Here is a 20,109-nt window from a genome sequence, read left to right as displayed (position 1 = left end):
AAAAAAACTTAAAAACGCCACTGTGACACAGTAAAACTGTTCCGGCATAAAAGGGATACAGATCCTCTTTTCTGCTTGACCTAAAAGCCGAACAGGATTTATAAAAAAAAAAGGAAAAAAATGTAGAACCGGATTGTGTTTCACCTTTTGCTGTATTATGACAAGCCTAAAATCTTCACCTTCATTCTATTGCCTGCCAACACTCACAACTAAAGTGATTGCTCTCACACAAAGGAAGAGGGAGAAGAAAGGAGAGTTGACGCACGCCAGACCTACAGTATAAATCTGCCCATTTATGGACACACAAAACTTAACACTGCGTGTGCGCGCGTGTGTTGTAAGATCTCATGATGCCTTTCATTTTCCGCCACGTTGCTCTCCACCACGTAAGGTTTGACATTGTCACAGCCTTGATGGAATGGTAGTCACCAGGACAGCAATACTCAACAAAAGAGCCCATTCCCGTTCTAAAAACATATTTGTATACTCTTTACATATGTACATATGGTATATATGCATACTTGTTTCCCTCAAATGGAGCCACTGTTGTCGGACATTTTTTATGTGTGGTTGTTAAACACTGGGTGGTCTAAGGGAGACCACTGCAATGGTGTCTTTTCCACATTAAGCCACAGCTATATAAAAAATGTGCAGGTTTCCACCCAGTTGGTAGGTGAGACTTCAGCTAATAAATAAAGAACATGCTAATCTCAGCAATGTATGTTTTGCCAACTCAGAGCTTTTGGTTCATGTCGCATTTAGCAGGAAAAAGGCAAACAATAGCTTATCAGAGGTTGGGAATCACACTCCCACTACGACCACCCTCTTATACATGAAAGACTTTCCAAAGGGCGGGGGTGGGGCTGTTGAAAATATTCCACAAATATGTTGTGGTCTCTTTCATTTAAAAAAAAAAAAAAAAAAACCTATATTAAGGAACTGAAGTCAAGTTCAACTGTTTGTCTTGGATGGGCTGTTTTTTTTTTTTTTTTTTTTAGAGGTGGTGTGGACCTGCATACATATGTATGACGGGCCGTTCGGGACATTATTCAGGATTAGCGCTCACACTTACTATTCAAATGCGTTCACACACACAAACTACTGAAAGGCTCTCATAAACACAACTCAAACCCTCTCATACGCACGCGCCTTGCTCTCATAAAGACTACTCAAAGTGGACGTGTGTTTACTCCCGGACTCAAGACAGAGTTTCAACACCGCTACGTTACAATCTGAAATGTTTACTGTTTGTTGCAGGCAGGATGGCCGGAACGTCGCATTTAAGCTCCCCTGCGCCGGTGTACCTAATGAGGTGGCCAAAGAAAATGCAGGAATTTAATTGAAGTGAAACTTGTCATATAGATATGCACTACAGACGACACACACTCGGAGTCAAATATTTCATGACTTTTTTAATATAGGTACATCTCAATAAATTAGATTATAGTTGAAAAGTTTTTCGGCAGTACTCATAGTGATTAAACACTGAAGTATGTTTCAGAGGGTAAATTCCAGCCTAATTTCTACATTAAAAATCACTTTATTTCTAGAATTAATTCACTATTTTGTTTGATGTTGTATTTTAGTTCAGTATAAAATGTATTTCCTATGTGCTATAATCATCAGTGTTACACATATTTTAAATATGAAATACTTTGTTTATTTGCCAAGTATGTCCCAAAAACACACAAAGGAATTTGTCTCCGGTAGTTGGAGCCGCTCTAGTACGACAACAGACAGGCAATTGACAGAGAACACTTTGGAGGCATAAAGACATTGACAAAAAACAGTCACTGAGCAATAAAGGGTTGCTAGTTATCTGGTAATGCCGGTAAATTATTATTATTATTATTATATGTATATTTTTTTTGACAATTGTGCAAAAAGATGCAGAGTCCTCTAGCACTTAGAGCAGTTCGAAAGATCCGCAAAGCTGTGATACATTGTAAATCTACAATTGTTTCCAATATTTGTGTTTTGCACCTAAAAATGAATGTTAGGGCGTATGCTTTTATATTTGTGCAATATGAATCTCTTTTTTTTGTTTTGTTTTCCCAACTCCAGACTACCTGAAGTTCAGCAGCGATTATAGCCACGCTGTTGTTGGCGGGACCGGCAGCACGCGGGGCATGCGCTCCGCCTCCGAGCTCCGGGATTTGATGGACACCCTGCAGCGCAAAAAAAAAGCTCTGGAAAACAGCCTGAGAGCCAATGGGAATACCAACCCGTCGTACTTCAGTGTGACACAGGTCAGCTGTCATTGAGCGCGGTCACAGTGGTTCTTATTGCTTGAGCTTGTAGAGCCTGGTTAGCCCGGTTGTTTGTCCTGGCAAACGCGTAGCTAACCAGGGTACGGACTTTAGCTACAAGCGCAAACGTGGCCTGATTGTTTGCTTTTTGTCTTCGCTTCTACTTGAAATTGTTACGCACGCTTTGCTCATTTATCATGTTTCATGTCATTTGTGATGTCATGTTTATTTTCATGTATGTAATATGTATCAAGGCCTCATTGAAATATGCATTTAGAAAATGGTAGTAATCTTCCTCTCTTTTCTGTTTTAGTCTCCCCCCACCACACCCATCCCATCACTTTCCCCATCAGCCTATCAGGAACAGGCAAGACGTTTCTATGGTGCAGATCGTCCTCCCGTGTCATTGAAATCTGTTCTCCCTCCATCCCCATCTCGACGCTCGGACCATTCCTCTTTACTCTCGCGTACTTCCATCAGTCGCAACCAGGACAACTTGGGCACCAGTGAGAACAGACGTCTCTGTAACACAGGCTCTTCTCCATTCTTGTCAACATGGAACGGCAGGGGCTCATCCGCCTCTGTATCGGGTGGTGATAGCTTACTCCTCTCTCTTCCTCCTTCCTCTTCCTCTTCCCGCTCTCCATCGAACGGGGGCGCCGTAAGCATGCCTTCAAGCCCCCGTCTTGGACGACGTTGCTATGGCAATCAAGAAGCGACACCAAGCAGTCGAACGAGGAAATACTCCGCTGGTTCTCTCAATGGGATGACGGGAAGCGGGCACAGTCGCTCGCTGCCTCGCCTCTGTCCCTCCCCATCGTTGCGAGACAACAACAATGGCAATTTGACATTATCAACAGCGCAGCCGCATCGCTCTGATAATTACAATCTTCGCAAAGGCCATCACAACAACAGCTTAAACACCACTGTAGACCTCAACCACAACTCCAGTAACTCCAACCAACAACTCTCAAATAGGAATCAAATCAATACCACAACAAAAGGAGAGGGCGTCGTGTCCATCTCACTCTCCTCCATAAAGAGCCCGTCCTGCAACGGCATCACTTCCCCCAAAACATCACCACCTGATGTTACAATTCCATCCAAGACGGGGGGCTCCTCTTCCCCTCGTGTAGCCAAGAAACTCAGCCTGACTTCCACAAGCTCACTGGGCTCCATCAGCTCCACGAGCACCAGCCCCCCTGAAATGCCGCCGTCTTTAGGGGAAGGGGTGAAACCTTGGGTAGACTTGGAACCGACTAGTACCCCGGACTTCGGACGCAGTGAGAGGAGGTCATCGTTCGGAAAAGCGGGAGTGACCCCAACGGGTGGCTTTAGGGAAAGACGGGGGAGTATCAGCTCACTGAGTGGGAAGGAGGAGCTGAGCGACTACCATCATCATCAAAAAGAGGAGCGCCTCCGTGAGCAGGAGGTGGAGAGACTGGTAAGTTTCAAAGACGCTTTCCTATTGTCGAACACCCTTTACAAATGACAACGTTAGTAGTCTCCACTATGTATTCTCTCTTCGCTTATAAAATTGTCTTCTCAAGCATGCCTTACTCTTCCACGCATCTTAACACACAAACCTCAAGACCACATTTGGCATGTAGCCCATACTAACGGGGCTATTTTTAACCTTTTGACGTGGCTTAGTGTGTACTCGTGTGTGAGATGCATGTTTATGTCAATCCCGTGGTGGTCCGGCTGCCCGAGTGCGGTTTGAGCCACGGAGAAAATCACTCAGATGTGGGCTTAAGAAAATTAAAGGGCATAGTCACAAGAGCAGCAGGTGGATAAACATGCAGATGCGCAACATATAACTGGTCTGAGAATTCCACTCTCCTTTCCACATAATTAGCTCTTTTACGTGGTGTGCAATGCCAAGTGAAAGTATGTACAAACCAAACTTTCACATTGCTCCCTTATAGGACCTATTGATAAATGGATGTGAGCGATATGGTGCACATTTAAAAATGTATACTTCATTATTTTGACTGTTCTTGAAAGAGAAGGCTTAATTTTAGAAACGTGTACATGAGTACCGAACAGTGCGAGAAGCGGTTTGACTGTATCATTCCCCCATCTAGTGGTCACAACATTAAACTTCAGCCGATTTATAGATGGGGTTTCTCATTTGAAATGACAAGCATATTGGAAATCTGGAATATAGATAATTAACATTAAAATGTTTTTTGTCTGTGCCAGCAAAGTAAACCACTGTCTCATATTTCCACGTTATTTTTCTTCTGCCATTGTTTCCCTAGCTTTAGTTCCATCTTTTCCTGCTCCTCCCTTTTTCACAGCTGATTACTATAAAGGCCCCAAAGGTAACTTGTGGCCATTAGAATAGAACAAGGTGGCAAATTGACACAAGATTCTGGTTCACATTGCCCACTATAGATGGGATGTGAACCTAGGATCTAACGAGATGAGTATTTGGTTAAGAGGAGTGATGTTACGAGATGTGCAGTGCCTTCGAGGCGTGTGTCGAGTAATGGAGGGGGGGGGGGGGGGGTGGGGGGGGGAAGTCATGCTAAAATGAAAAATATTGTTCTTGAATGAATCAGTTATTTCTAAATAAGCACTTTCAAAATCCTGTACCCTATTAAGCCCATGCCGTTTTCCCCAAAGGGACAGAAAAACATTGTACAACCTGCCATACCAGTGGCGATGAACATTTGAAGCACACAGAATACGTTCAAAAATAATATATTTTACACTTTATGTTGGGAAATGACTTGGTCAAACATGTTTTTTTTTTAATACATTCACGATAGCCAAAAAGATGCAAAATTGTAACGCAGCACATAACTGTATATGGTAAAGATACAGCTGCCTGTGATTATGCACATGGCCAGCAGGTGGTTTCGTGTGGAACGAAGCATCAAGAAATGAACCATTACTCGAACCAATGGCTGAAGCTTCATCTCGCCATCACTAGTTAAGAGTTTTTATTGTTTTTTGTTTTTTAATGGAATACAATTCCCTAGAACGTGCATTGTTCTTGTGGTGGCATTTCCTGGGGTCTCATGCACTGATCAGCGCATAGTTGACAGTTGTCCCCGCCGTCTTCATTAAGTTGTGTTCTCTGTGTGTCCCTCTCGTTCTCTCTCACACACGGAGTATATCCTAACACCTCTGACCCACATTCCTTTTCTCCGTCTTTCCCGTTCTAATATTACTTCATCATGCTGGTGCTTTAAATTCTCCCTCCCCTTTGCTGAACTCAAACCCGCCGCTCACACCCTGTAATCTGTCGCTGTGTCTCAGCCATACCAAACAGTGGCAACAAAAATCTTTCGCTCGGGGGAATGTCAGTCTGAGGGGAAATATGCTCTACGAAGAATGCAAACCACATACGAAACTTGGTGGAAGAATGTGCGTTTTTGAATAATCAAGGACTTGTTTTGCCTTCTGCAATGCTTCCGCAGGTAGTGTAAAATTTACATTTTGTGATGGACTTTCAAAAGTAATTTTAATGCTGATGTAGATGTCCATGCTATAAAAATAGTTGTCCTCATTGAGGCCTTCTTGATTTAGAGTAATTGTACGTGTTTCTATATAGGAACGACAGCGTCTCGAGACCATCTTGTCCCTGTGCTCAGAGCTGGACCGGGATGGTGGTGGCTCGGTTCCAAATCCAGCATCTGCTGTGGCAGACCTCCAAAAGATCAACCAGGAGCTTCAGAAGCTTCAGCTAAATGACGACGACGACGATGACGACGATGACGATGACGCGCCCTCGGTTTTCTCTGGCACCTCGGTCCTTAACGGCTCCACAGAGAATGGACTCATTACGGAGAATGGCTACTACGAGACAGATCTACTGGTACGACGGCGGCGCAGCAGCGGTACTCGAGACAACAGGGCAGAATCGCCGGCTGTCAGTCTGCGCAGTTTTGCCCCGTCACCTTCACCACGTACACAGAGGATAAATGAGGTAAAAATCAAATGTGTTGGACGTGGTTTGGAATCCTTACTAGAAAAAGACATGGGTAGTGTAGTGCCAGGGGTGCAGACGGGTGTACATTCAAAGAACCACGAATGTGTCAAAAAGAGATTATCCTCTTACCTCAACCAACATCATGCCGGAAAGGAATACAAGACTGCAGTCGGAGCACCTTTTGACTTTAGTCGGCTTCTTCAGAGATTAATCAGTCTTCATGTGGAAGTCCGTTTCGACCTCTTACTGGCACACATATGAACCCCCCACCCCTTTAATAAAGTATCAACACATCCAGATGGGAGATATTTACAGCTCATTTATTAGGTTAGAGCAGGTTAAGTGTCACAGTTGGTGTTTGTGTGCACTCGGCCTACATTTGTTTGTAAAAGAGAACCTCTTAATGTGAGAGATCAATATCATTCACCAATGACAAAAAGGTACTTTTCCTATAATAATACCTGGGAACGATTATGTTGTTATCTGCATCGAATAGCCGGTGGTCCGTGCTTTCATTCCTGCGTCGCAAACAGCTCATTTGCTTTTGATTGCTGGTCATTTTCCAAAAATGTCCGATCTGGGGTCCTGAATGACGACAATTTCACTGAAGGTGTCATGTTACACACCAAGCCCTCAACATTTGTCATGGATAGACAATTAGATACCTTGTAACATGAATCAGTAAACCCACCGTTTGAGTCTTGTCACCATGGCCCATGTGCTTTTCACTGCATCTTATCAGTGGCTCTGTCCTTGATTGTGTTGTTAAACTACCAGGCACACGATGATGCAGTCCACCGCTTTGGACAGGAAGCCAGAGCCTCGGAGGAGGAAATGAGGCGAGTGGAGGAGGACAGGATCCAGGTCCTGAACAACATGGAGGAGCTGGAGCAAAAAATTAAAGAACTGGACAACCAAATGGAGGAATCTGCCCGAGAGGTGTGGACAGTTATTGTATCAACTGTTAGGGCTGGAATTATTTTTAAAGGGGAATTGTTTTATAGGTTTGTACAATATCCACAGCTGAAATAAAAGTGTAGTAAGAGTCAAATACCACAATCGTTTTAGTAATAACAGGAGACAAAGATCCAGAGCTCTCACTCAGTGATATCTCTTTTTGCCAAGGTGGAGGTAGAACGAGCCCTTGTTGAGGCGGAGCAGGAATCTGAGTTAGCTGCCGTCCAGCAGGAAAAAGAGGCCCTGGGTGCACTTCACAACAAAATAGCCGACATGGAGACCAAATCCCAGCGTGAAAAAGACAAGGTACAGTGATCCCAGGGACCAGAACCCCCCCGCGAAAGGTGAAAAACCACAAAGTGGGATTTGTGCCCCCCTCGACCCCGCCCCAGGAATTTTCGTGTACGTGGATACCAGAATGTTTAAAATATGTACACAGTATTTATGCTTTCCATATTTGAGACAACGATTACAACAGTACACGTATTTACTTAAATCTTTAATTATAAAACCTTATACAGTCATTAACACTCATCATTGACTTCTGGGTTAACACAACACTAAGATACAAAATGCGAGACAGTCAAAAGCGTGGACGAGACTGGCGAGACACAACAAGGGAAGATGCTGGGTGAGGCGGCGATGATGCGCAGCCAATCAGTTCACGGGATAAATCCACTCGTGCGCTCATTGGTCGATGTCGCCCCGGGAACCAATCACGAGCCTTGTATGAGTGCCCGTGGCATCTACAGTACAGTACGGTACAGTACAGGCATGTACAAAGCCTCTGAGTCAACTCATCTCTTTGTTTGGCATGCAAGGAAACCTCTCGCGTGCATCAACATGAAACAACGCGTTTTTCCGCAATACGGCTGCTGATATGGCTTTATTTTTTCCATTTTTATTTTTTGATAAATTTTTTAAATTAAGACTGTATTCCTATGCTATGCTCAATTGCAATTGCAGAGTGAGGGCAATATTCTTCGTGAGCAACACAGCGCTCTAACGGCGTTAGGTCAGAACTAGAAGACACTGATGTGCCACTTGGTGAAGCTAGCATGTCATATGAAGTAGCCAGTGGAGGAAAAAAAAGGTATTGTATTGCAACATGGCAAACAGAGTGTGTGTGTGTGTGTGTGTGTGCGTGTGTGCGTGCGCGTGCGTTGTGTGTGCAGCTATATCTGCTACTCAAAGACACGCATACATTTTGAGGTCATGTGACTAAGCAGTAGGCGCTAATCCTTCTCATGCCGTCTCTGATCCAAATATATATTTGCTAATACTGCCCTTGGTACGGTGGTCACCAAGTCATTGTATCTCACACACTTCTACTCGGGCATCAGCGGTGTAGGCTACGTCTGTGCGTGTACCTCTGGCATTGCCAAGAAGGTGGCGCTTGGAAGTGGATAAAGGATTGAATTTTTGATACTGTACATAATCGCCCAATGAGTATACTCTGAGGGACAAAGGGAGAGTCAGATCAAATGAGAATAGGATCATTATTTGGTTTCAGAGTAGGAAGAGCGGAGTGCCTTTAGAGATTTTTGGATGCCTGTGTATGCTAAAATGAATAACGTGTTTGAGTTAACCCTCACCTGAGCCATTCCATATACTTGCCCTCTACACATTCCCCCATCAGCCCTTTTCACTACCCTTTCAAAGCAATCAACAATTGTCTGAAGACTTACTCTATTGCCAATTTCCCAATTTCCCTCCCTACATGCTGAAGTCGTCACCAAGGTAACTAACAGTGGCTCCCCCAATCCCACTAACGCTGCCATCCTCTCTGTGTCCTGTGTGTGTGTGCGTCTCGTGTCTTTTTTGTGCTTGTGTTTCTACGTGTGCGTCATCCACTTTGTGCGTGGCACGTATTTGTGTGGCCTTGTATGTGCATGTGTTGCCATGCACATGTGTATGTATCAGGCGTGCGACTTGCTGCAGGCAGAAAAGGGCAGAGTAGAGAGATTGGCTCAGATTGTGTATGAGCAGCGCTCCCAGCTGGACAGCTGCCCTGAGGCCACCAAGGAGCCCCTGCAGGAGCAGCTAGCCAGGGTCAGTACACTCACTAAACACTCACCGCTCGCACGTGAACATGCCTTTGTCAGCCATTGGACAGAGACTGCACTTAGGCGTTACATGCGAGGTTCAGGGATAATGCTCGTATAACATGATGCGTGAGGTGTCGATATCTGCTCGAAACATTTGGGTTCACGTGTGTCCGGTTTGTACTGTCTGTTGTGGTTTTGGTGGATTGAAACACGGGGCGGGGAACTGCAAGACCATTTGATTAAGTCAGCCTTGCAATTCGAAAAAGAAGAATAACTCGGTAAACGGGTATCGGCATCACGTACGTTTTCCCAAGGTCAGTGAAAGCAACACATGAGGTTATGCACCATAGCAGGGATTGACAAGTATAATCATTAAGAAAAGTGCCCAAAGAAGGAAGGTGGATGAAAAATGGCGCACAAGAAATGGATAAGCATAAGGTTATAAGGTTCTACACCCCTGGATTAAAATGTCATTTGATGTAGGATTGCTTTTTTTTGTCTGACACAACACTGAATACACCACTCAAGTCTCATGACTGAAATCCCCAAGGTAGTTTTAAAGTCAAGTTGCATTTATCCAGTAAAAGTGCCAATAAATGAACTGCTTCAGAGGTTGGATTTTTTATTTTTTTTATTTTATTTTTTTTTTATTTTTTTGTCAGCGTGTGCTGGAGGCCTGACTGTGATGTCCAAGTCTGAACATTTGGGGCACCATGTAAAAGGAGTAAGCAGATAGGTGTAGATAATAATAGTAATAATAATAATGATGCGTTTGATAATGATGCACCTTCCAAGCCACTCAAGGTCACCGTACAAACGTAGTTCAAAGAAATCAAGCAATACAATCGAAATAACGTAAGAGACAATGGCGAATGTAATCGTGTAGATGGATACCAGAAGTGGGACCAAGTACAGTATCTACACATTGTCCATGAACTAAAAAAAACAACAACAACAATGACATACAGTTATATCGTACGGTATAACATGTTTGCATGTGCCAGCTTCCACCCACAGGCGTCAACATTAGGTAAACCTGCAAACAGCATACCATAGTATTATAAAGCATTAATGTGAAGTCGGCAAAATAGAAGGCAGTTCTGTACCACTGCTACAGCAATAATAAACACATTACAGGATTTACGGACCCTATCGTGATCCTTAAAATGCAAAACAGTTGTTATTAGATGCAGGTGTATGTGCCTAATGTTATGTCCCATGTGTGCTTATGTGCGGTCCAGTTAAACCTATTTTGTGTGTGTGTGTGTGTCAGGACTGTGAGGTGCTTGAGACAGAAACGAAGCGCTTCGAGGACCTGGAGTTCCAGCAGCTGGAGAGAGAGAGCAGGCAGGACGAGGAGAAGGAGACCCAGACACAACAGCTTCTCCGAGAGATTGCCGACTACCAGCGCAGCACTGTGACCCGCAAGGTTCTCCCCATATCCCCAATTTTACAGCTCACCATCCATTAATTGGACTACAACCTCTTACTAAGAGCCTTCTTTTTCCAGGAGCGACTTTTGACTCTGAAGAAGCAAGGGGCAGAGATTACACAGCAGGCTGAGCGAGAGCGAGAAACCTTCCTGAAGGAGAGGAGCAACCTTGAAGCGATGCTACAAAGGGTATTAATATCTATATGTTGATATGACAACGGTGACCCCAGACTGTTGAGCAACTCAAGTTGTACATCGCGCAACAATGGGAAATAATTCCACTTACAAAGCTTTTAACCGTTACTGTCCTCAGTTCCCAAACGCTTATTGGGTGTCGTTAGAAGGTTATGTCACACAGTGGCGTCCCAGAGTTTTTGGAATGTGTGTGAATATTTGCAACAAAAACAAACAAAAAAAAAAGTACATCAGTTTGAACATTAAATATCTTGTCTTTGTGGTGTATTCTATTGAATATAGGTTGAAAAGGATTTCCAAATCCTTGTATTGTTTTAATTTACATTTTACACTACGTCCCAACTTCATTGGAATTGGAGTTTCTATACATTAAGCAATTAAAAGAATGATTTGTGGGGGGGAAAAAAAATCTTAAGCTTTTATTGAAACATTCTAGAATTGACCCTTAACCTTCTGACTTATTGACACCTAACCTACAATTCCATTGCAACGCAACGGTGTTCTGGAACTGATATATCCCGACATCGATGAGTCTCATGACATCATTTCTCTCAGACTGTTTCACGCAATTGTCATATTTTACGCTTTCAAGCACAATCGACGCTACTTTACAGAGAGTTAACGAGAAATATCACACCGTACAGTAGTTGTTTGGTAATGCCATGATGGGCAGTCTGCGAGTAGGCACGGCTCTCGTTGGCACTTGCCAACTTTTTGTGTTTGACCGCTTCACATGAAGCTGTCTTTTCAAATGTTTTGTGTTTCCCAGGAGAAAGAAAATCTCGCACCTCTTGAGCGAAAATATGCTGACCTTACTGGTGGCCAAACTTACACGTTAAGGGAGGTAGGTTTGATTGAAAGCTGACACACACACACACACACACACACACGATTCCGGGCAGCCAAAGTTTTTTTTCTTTTTGTAATAATGGCTGGCTTTTCCTCCTGTGCTTGCTTGCTAGGATGCAGCCCCCCTGGGTAATGTTTGTCAGTCTTTTAGCAGCAGTTTCCATGACTCCACCTTTGTCACAACTTCTCCTCTTCCAGTCAACTTGTGTGACCTCCCATCTTCTCTCGCTTCCTCTCTTTTTCTCAAGAATCAGGAGGTACCGTCTTCATCTACCTCTTTGATTCTTCTCTGCTCTTTGATCAGATCCTTTATGGTTCCTTTTTTGTTTTTATTTCCTTTTCGGTATATCTGTCTATATATGTAGCTGTACTCATTTTGACTCAATGGCTTTATTGGACTCCCTTCATTTTATGCTTCATCCTTTCTCCCCCCCACGTGTCACAAGGGTTATGTCACAGTCAGTGAACTCAATGAGCTATACTCACAGTTTGGGGGGTACCCTGAACATACCCCAATCGCCACCCCCACCAATGCGTCCCCCGAGTCCAAAACAAAGCTCTCCCCTGGTGACATCGGAGAGGATGAGGTGTGTTTACTTGTGGGAGGCAAATAATACACATTTACAAGAGTGTTGCTTTTTAGAAATGTCCCTTCCTCCTTTTGTCAGCTCTCTGATGATGTTCTTCCCCTCTTTCCAAAGCTCTGTCACGCTTCTTCTTCCTCCTCGCATCTAAACCTGCGCCCCTTCTCAAAAACTATCTCTGTGCACTGGCCAGAGAACATGGTGACCTATCGAGAACCGTCCCCCCTCCCTGACTCTCCCCCACCCCCCCTTCCTATCAAAAACATCCATCACCGACACAGGCAGGTAAATTTTGTGTGCGCAGTGTGTTTCAATCTCTGTACGGTTGTGCTCGTAAGTTTAGATATTTATATATATATTATGCAATTTTTTTTATTTTATTTTATTTTAGATGTAGGTATCAAAGTCCCACTCTTCACGTTTGGTATCATTGAAAAGCACTAAACGTAAATTTAGGGTAGAAACGCATAAAATTAGCCCGCAATTTAGTACTTAGTGGAACTTTTATGTAAATTATTGACCAAAAGAGTGTTTTGAAAAATATATGCACAAATCTCAGCAATTGCAGTACAAAAAAAATTTTGTGTAGCAATGAATGCTGTACAATTTTTCCTGAGTATTTCGGACCCTGCTTGGCAAAATTTGTGAAATATTGACAATATTATTATTTTTTTTTTTGAAGATAATATGACAGATGACTGGACGGGCACCATCTCATTTTCTTTATTGCTCGGTTTTATTTGATGATTGCACTATTCTGAAACGCCTTACAGTTTAATTAGAATTCCATTCGAAATAAAACATTTTTACGAATGTTTTCTTTCAGGTATGATGCACATATTCCAAATTCTGCCATGTTATGTAAACCTATGAGCACTACTGTAAGTCAATTCTAATGCCATATTGTGGTGTTTCTGTTTAAAGATTCATTTTATTTGAATCGTGTATTACAGTTAATCTCTATGAGTCAGAAGGCAATACAGTTGGCCGACTGTATTTAGTAAAGATTGCTATTGTTTTTTTTTTTTAAACACAACCACTGCATAGCATAAAAATAACTAATAATTGAGTACATTTCAACATGAATTTCAAACCTCTCTCATGTGTGCCATTTGTGTTTGATCAGCATTTCCGGTTGCTGGAGGAGAGGAAGCAATTTGGCAAAGATGGCGGATCCCATCTTAGTGGTACGTTACCCAGGAAGAGAACAACATCCGCCGTGCTACCCCAGTTCTCAAGTGCAACACTTGGACGCAGTTTCCCAACTAAGGTACATTCTCATATGAATGAGAGAGATGCATAATCTGATTTAGTACTCTGTTTTTATTATATTTTGAATGCAGCAAACATAGATTATTGCATTAGCTTTCCTTTTCCTCATCTGCAGTTCTTTTGCGCATTTGCTCTCAGGCCCATCCCCCATTGGTACAGAGCACAAGCTGTGGCAGCATTCTTCCCAGAATTCTCTCCTTATCCAGCAAGGAAACCGAAAGTAGACGTCTGCAAAAAGGTGTGCACACGTGCGAATTTAAGGGGGCATTTAAAAAAAAAAAAAAAAAAAAATCCTTGGGCTCTTGTTACAAGACTTGACAACTTTCTGTTCATATCTTCCTACAAGCATCAACCAAATAGCTTCAAAATCTGATGATTGTCATCATGTTTGGATTTTACATGTCGTTTAAAATGCAGATTTGTTTGTAGCAACTTCATCCTCATACATTATTACTCCATCACAGCCAAAAGTTGTGTTCAAACATTTGAAGAGGTTTTCTGGAACTGTGTGCTATTTCTATGTATCTGTGTGGTCCCTCCGTCCCTTTGGTCTCTTGATCTGGCACATCAGATGGGTGTGTCTGCTATTAGCGGCAGATGCTATCAGTTAGTGTGTTTGAGTCTTCTTCCTGTAGCCAGAGGCTGAGCTTCGGACTTCTAAATGTTGCCATTACTTTTTCCCTCTACTCCTCAGCATTCACACATTCTTTTGAGGCATTTTTCACGTAGCCCGTGTGTTTCACATACATTTGCGCTCAACTATATGTACAGTATGTTCCTGAGGTAGTTGTACTACCACGGCGAATATTTTTGGGGGATTTTATTCTATGCACTGGAATACTGTATTCGTCAGAGTGGCGGGACTTAGCGACTTGCCGGCTGGGCAAACTGTTCCCCAAGACGGGGTGACACAGACAGGTACAAGAGTGATCACACCGAATGAAAGTTACATGCTAAAGCTTAATGTTGTTTTCCGTGCACGTCTTTGTATCAAGGTCAGCCGAGCTCGCGAGCATCATCCCAGACCAACGTCTACCTCAATGCCTTTGACTACCGGGACAACCAAGCCTTTGACACAATGAGTGTGGATAGCACTGACTCCATTGAAACCAGCATCTCTGCATGCTCTCCTGACAACATCTCCAGGTCAGTTTATAGTGTGCAGCATGGGTTTGTAAATGAATGTGAGTGCGGCGGGGGGGGGGGTGCTGAAATATGTGAGAGAGAAAAAATGCTCAAAGGTGTCTTAATGTGAATTGTGAGAAGAGCAAAAACGCACAAACTAACCAATAGAAAGTTAATGTAAAGCGTCTGTGTGCTTCCAATAGGATGCGCACAACTGTGTATGCTTGAGGTTAGCGCATTCTCTCGATTAGCGGTCGACTGTTCAGGTTACAGAAGACGGAAGGTTTCGTGTGTGTGTGTGTGTGTGTGTGTGTGTGTGTGCGCACGCGTTCCCTTATATTCAACATGCGAGTATGATTTGGGGTGCAGTCCCCCAATCTGGACTAAAACCACGTGTGCTTTCTTTCCCTCCTTTTTGTTCTGGTTCAAACGTTGAACCAACCCCCTCCTCATGTTCCAGTGGATAAATTCTGCACATGTTTAAACTGTTAGCAGACTGAACGGGTTGTGTTGTTGTACTGATCCACAGTATGGCTCCCATTGAACTCTGGTCACTGAGATTCTGGAACACTGTTTTTGTGTGTCGCTTTTTGAAGTAAAACATGAATGTGGGTTTGTAGTGCTGGTGTACAGTGACAATGAATGTGATTCCCCGTCATCGACCAAGGTAAGACAATGAAGTGTGTGTGGGGTGGGGGGTTCACTACCCTTACAATTAGTCGAAAATATTTTGTATGTATATATGCACACACACATACACTCTCATATTGTTGGGCATAGCATCATCATTGATCATGTTGTTTGTTACGTGTATCAATTAAATTGGGAAAGTCTTGATTGCAGGACATTGTCATGAATGACCATTTTGTTTCTTTTTGTATTTTATCTCTTTATTTCTTCCCTCCAGTATTCTTTTCCATGCCCATTCCTTCGTGTTTACTTCACTCACTCTCCTTCCCGCCCCGTTTTGTTTACGCAAAGTCTAATGTGCGTCGTTTACCATAGCTCTGATGTGACATCATCCATTTCCCTTTTGGATAAGAGAAAGCGTATGTGTGTGTGTGTGTGTGTGTGTTCACGCGCGCGCGTCTGTCCGTTTTAAATAAGGGAGTAAATAATGTGCAGTTTGATTCATGAACTACAGTATATGTCAACGGGAGTGAATAAATAATACAGAATTAGAGGAATAAACAAAAACCTGTTTTGTGTGCTCCAGTGCAAGTACCTCCAATGTTGCCAAGCTCGAAGAGATGGAGCGTCTGTTGAGAGAAGCCCAGGCAGAAAAGAACCGTCTCCTTGAGCACAAGGTGATAAAACCTCAATGCACAGCGTATGCATGTACACTACATACACAATCTGATGGCACGCAATATAAGAGCGCTATCAAAAATCCTAACCGTTGCATGAAATGTCTAGTGAGTGTATTTTTTTCCCCCTTCCCTCTGTTTTTTTATTTTTTATTTTACTGATGACCCTCAGGAGCAAGAGATGGAAATTCGCAAGCAGGCACTGGACGAGGAGAAGAAGAGGCGGGAGGAACTGGAGAAGATGCTCCAGGAGGAGACCAGCAGGCGGCAGAAACTCATCGACCGTGAGGTGAAACTACGAGAGAAACAGCGAGTGCAGGTGAGCGCGGAAATGGGGAACAAACACCCTTCTAATGGCTCCAAGTAGTCAACATCCACTTGTTAAAAATGAATGCTACCCTCAAATGCGCACCTCCCTTTTCCCCTGAGTAAAAAAAAAAAAAAAAAAGGTAACTAATTACGTCTTTTTCCGTACGCACATTGAAAAGTTAACTGCTGAATTCCTTGGAACTCTACTGATCTGAACCGCTGCACCTACCAACACATGTCAACGGTCTCTGTGTTTGTTCGGCATTTTACTTTCATTTGATACTGTATATATTATACAGTAATTGTATGTCTTTTTTATGATCAAGGATCATTATTGGATATACGGTAATGTGATCAATAACAGTAAAGACGCGTACAAATAAAAGGGAGAGAAAATTCTCATTTGACCATTTTTTTTTATGCCAAGTTGGCCCAATAGAAGACGTGGGAGGTCACGTGACTTTCTTGTCGTTTGATCGGTGAACTAGACGTCAACGTCACTACCGCCTAACTGGCATTGGCGCAAACGGCGCTCAATGCGGAAGTCGAAGTCTCGCGCACCAAATAGTTGATAAGCAATAATCGATCCATACAAGTAGTGAGCGACGTTTAGATCATTGTAACGGAGTAAAAGTACCGTTACTTGAATGGTGGCTGTGTGGAATGGATCTAGCTGCCAGCGTTCGAGGGGTACGAAACAGCCTATGACGTCAGCGACCCCCACCCCCACCCCCTCTCTTAGAAACAACTCTTACTGTTTGAATGATAACGGCCAATAATTCAAATACTCATATCACTAAAATTCATAGGTTTTTCCAAAAGGAAATTCATATTTTGGTACACTCCTAAATCTCTTCTCCTGTCTTCTAGTCCCGACCGCTCACACGCTACCTACCAGTGCGGAAGGACGATTTTGACCTGCGGGCTCACATTGAGTCGGCGGGTCACAGCGCAGACACGTGCTTCCACTTGTCCATCTCTGAGAAGACGTGCAGAGGCTACCTGATCAAAATGGGCGGCAAGATCAAGACCTGGAAAAAGCGCTGGTTCGTCTTCGACCGCAATCGACGTACACTCTCCTACTACGCAGGTTGGAGTTTAAACCCATTTTATCGTGTTGTTTGACAATATGTGGATGTCGCTTTTTTGATATTTTTAATAGTCGCATTGCAGCATTTGTATTCCATACAGTAAGTGCTGTTGTGATGTGATTTGCGTAGACAAGCATGAAGCCAAACTGAAAGGAGTGATCTACTTCCAAGCCATAGAAGAGGTCTATTACGACCACCTGAAGAATGCACATAAGGTATGCGTTCACACTTGTCCAATGGAGGGAGAAAAAGCTTCACATTCCCTTATCCTGTCAGTGTGGCTTATTTCACAAATGTTGTCTTTCTGCTCCTCCCTAGAGCCCCAACCCCTCCCTCACCTTCAGCGTCAAGACTCACGACAGGGTCTACTACATGGTGGCCCCTTCGCCTGAAGCCATGAGGATCTGGATGGATGTGATCGTTACAGGCGCTGAAGGATACACACAATTCATGTTGTAATCAAGCGCTTGTGCTTGCAAATTGAGCATCTAAAAAAACTCTTTTTGTGGCTTTTTTAAAACACGATCTTGTATCTATTGTTACTTTAGTAGTGGAGCATCTATATATCCTACCTGGACAGCAGCTTTGATTTACCTGTTATATACATTTTACATGCTTTGTCACTAAATGACAAACAGAAATGATACAAATCTAAGGCTTTTGTCTTACTGCCACAAGTTTAGTCTATCTCACACTACCTCTTGTTTATTGCAAATATTTTTACATGTTGTGGTAAAATGCAGTCACGCATACTACACCGTTCTTCACTTTTCATTATTGACTCAGAAAATAGCGAGATAATAGTTGTAGTAACAAGTTTGATCCTTTTTGTGAAAACGATAAATATCACATGGGAATTGAGACTTGTTAAGCAAAACCTTTTAATTTAGATTTTTACTGTTTTCCTCAGGTTTGAACAAAGCACATGCATGCATGTTGTCAATAACTGATAGTCATATGTGCTCCAACGAGGCTCTTTTTGTGTCTGCGTGAGTGCAGTATTAGCTGTGAGCTTCTTATGCAGCTCCAAGGTGCTTCTCAAGTGTTGGTCAACACAAAACACGCGGACACATGCACAGTATTCACATTGTTGCATCGGATGAAACCTTTGGCTCACCAATGCAGCTCACCCACCTGTTAAAAGATTGTTGCTTCTAAGCCATAAGTTGTTTGGAAAAAAAAAAATATATATATATATATATCCAGTTCCAGTAACTGATCAACTTCAGGAGCCTCTCTGTGCCTTTTAATTTTTTTTTAATTTTTTTTTTAATGAATACAGCAGCCTATATTTTTTAATAACATTGTTTCTGTATAACCTACGCCAAATTGCCTGTGCTGACAAAACACAAGTGTGGAAATATAATGGCTGCTTTTGAACGACCACTCGAAGGGTTATGCTGTCCAGAGAGCGAGGGGGGGGGGGAATGATGGTACAGTACATGTATATTATTAAGCACCGCGACATCTGAGCTGGCTTAAATGCAGCTGGTTGTTGTGCTTTAGTCTGCTTGCTTTTGTTATTTTGCTATATACCTCTAATTTAATGTTTTTTTTTTTATTATTATTTGTACAGTATACCAGCTTTAGAAATCAATATCGAAACAGTTTATGCTTCTAATCCTTAGTAATGCTGGTGCATCATCCTTTTTCATGGAATTCTTGACCAAAGTTCACAATGTATGAGCTGTGTGAGGATCCTAATGTTTTTTTTTCCCGCTGTGTCTTGATGAAAATATCTGTTTTTACATCACGTTCCAAGCACATCTCCGTCACTTTGTGTACTGTATTACTATAGTCATGCCGTTATCATTGCATGGATGCTATTTTTATATCCCACCTTAAATAATAAACATATCTATTGTTCTTCTCATAGATTCTATGCTTTAGAAATCCACTGTCGACACAGATGAGGCGGATGCTTTTTTAATTCAAGATAGCACGACTGCCTATACGATACAAATCGACTGTACTTTTCAGTACACCATCCCCTGTAGAAAACTAGAGCTTTTGCATCACAGTGTGGCCAATCTAGGTACTACAATCAGATTGTTACATCGCTGTACTGAAGTTCGTGTTTCATATCATACATAAGTTGTATTTTGTATCAGGATTTTCACCATTTATGTATTTTTAATCAGCATTGTGTCATCTCTAGTAGTGGCTAAGGCCAAGAGATGGAAAGAATAAATAAATAAAATAAATAAACCAGCTAATACTGTTCTGAAAGGTGCTGTTAGTCAAGACCCACAATGCAATGCGAAGAACTAGAGAGAAGAGGCTGATATTTAATTGCCATAATTTGTTTGTTGGTTGGTTGGTTTATTATATAAACCCAATTCCAATGAAGTTGGGACGTTGTGTTGAACATAAATAAAACCATTTGAAAATCATGTTCAACCAATATTTAATTGAATGCACTCCAAAGACAAGATATTTAATGTTCAAACCGATCAACTTTATTGCTTTTTAGCTAATAATCATTCACTTAGAATTTGATGGCTGTACGCTTCCGTTTTCCGTAATGAGTACAGCAGTTACTCTTATTTATCTGACAGGTGAACGATTTAACGTGTTTCATTGATATTGAGAACGGTGAACACTTGGGTTGGAGTGAACAAGAATTGTCTAGAAATAGTCACGGTGAGTGTTCCTCTTTGTTTTGTAGCTTTAAGGACGCTGCTGAAACTTAAAGCCGAAAGAGCAAAGATGAGTCGAGGCGGGGCTTTGCCATCGGCATGTACCAAT

The 20,109-nt window shown here is 42.5% G+C and overlaps 1 protein-coding gene across 5 annotated transcripts in view; it reads left to right on the top strand.

The window, feature by feature from the left end:
* Positions 1 to 19,227, top strand: part of phldb2b (pleckstrin homology-like domain, family B, member 2b) — a 35,850-nt gene extending 16,623 nt beyond the window's left edge. For 2 of the 5 annotated variants that reach the window (XM_061757994.1, XM_061757997.1), the window contains 17 exons: positions 2,065 to 2,249; positions 2,563 to 3,693; positions 5,815 to 6,189; positions 6,970 to 7,131; positions 7,318 to 7,455; positions 9,073 to 9,201; positions 10,471 to 10,626; positions 10,708 to 10,818; positions 11,594 to 11,668; positions 13,384 to 13,527; positions 13,668 to 13,767; positions 14,525 to 14,675; positions 15,871 to 15,961; positions 16,134 to 16,280; positions 17,141 to 17,360; positions 17,491 to 17,576; positions 17,680 to 19,227. In XM_061757994.1, the coding sequence (XP_061613978.1) occupies positions 2,065 to 2,249; positions 2,563 to 3,693; positions 5,815 to 6,189; positions 6,970 to 7,131; positions 7,318 to 7,455; positions 9,073 to 9,201; positions 10,471 to 10,626; positions 10,708 to 10,818; positions 11,594 to 11,668; positions 13,384 to 13,527; positions 13,668 to 13,767; positions 14,525 to 14,675; positions 15,871 to 15,961; positions 16,134 to 16,280; positions 17,141 to 17,360; positions 17,491 to 17,576; positions 17,680 to 17,820 (3,542 nt within the window). In that variant the 3' untranslated portion in view covers positions 17,821 to 19,227. Of the gene's footprint in view, positions 1 to 2,064; positions 2,250 to 2,562; positions 3,694 to 5,814; positions 6,190 to 6,969; positions 7,132 to 7,317; positions 7,456 to 9,072; positions 9,202 to 10,470; positions 10,627 to 10,707; positions 10,819 to 11,593; positions 11,669 to 12,119; positions 12,261 to 12,374; positions 13,342 to 13,383; positions 13,528 to 13,667; positions 13,768 to 14,524; positions 14,676 to 15,870; positions 15,962 to 16,133; positions 16,281 to 17,140; positions 17,361 to 17,490; positions 17,577 to 17,679 lie in introns of those variants that run through there. The other 3 variants (XM_061757995.1, XM_061757996.1, XM_061757998.1) reach the window with 3 other exon arrangements.
* The last annotated feature ends 882 nt before the right edge of the window (positions 19,228 to 20,109 follow it).

The sequence above is a fragment of the Phyllopteryx taeniolatus genome, chromosome 20, assembly GCF_024500385.1.
Source record: "Phyllopteryx taeniolatus isolate TA_2022b chromosome 20, UOR_Ptae_1.2, whole genome shotgun sequence".
NCBI classification, from domain to species: domain Eukaryota; kingdom Metazoa; phylum Chordata; class Actinopteri; order Syngnathiformes; family Syngnathidae; genus Phyllopteryx; species Phyllopteryx taeniolatus.
The sequence above is the reverse complement of the archived record's forward strand: the minus strand, read 5'-3'. Positions and strand labels throughout refer to the sequence as shown.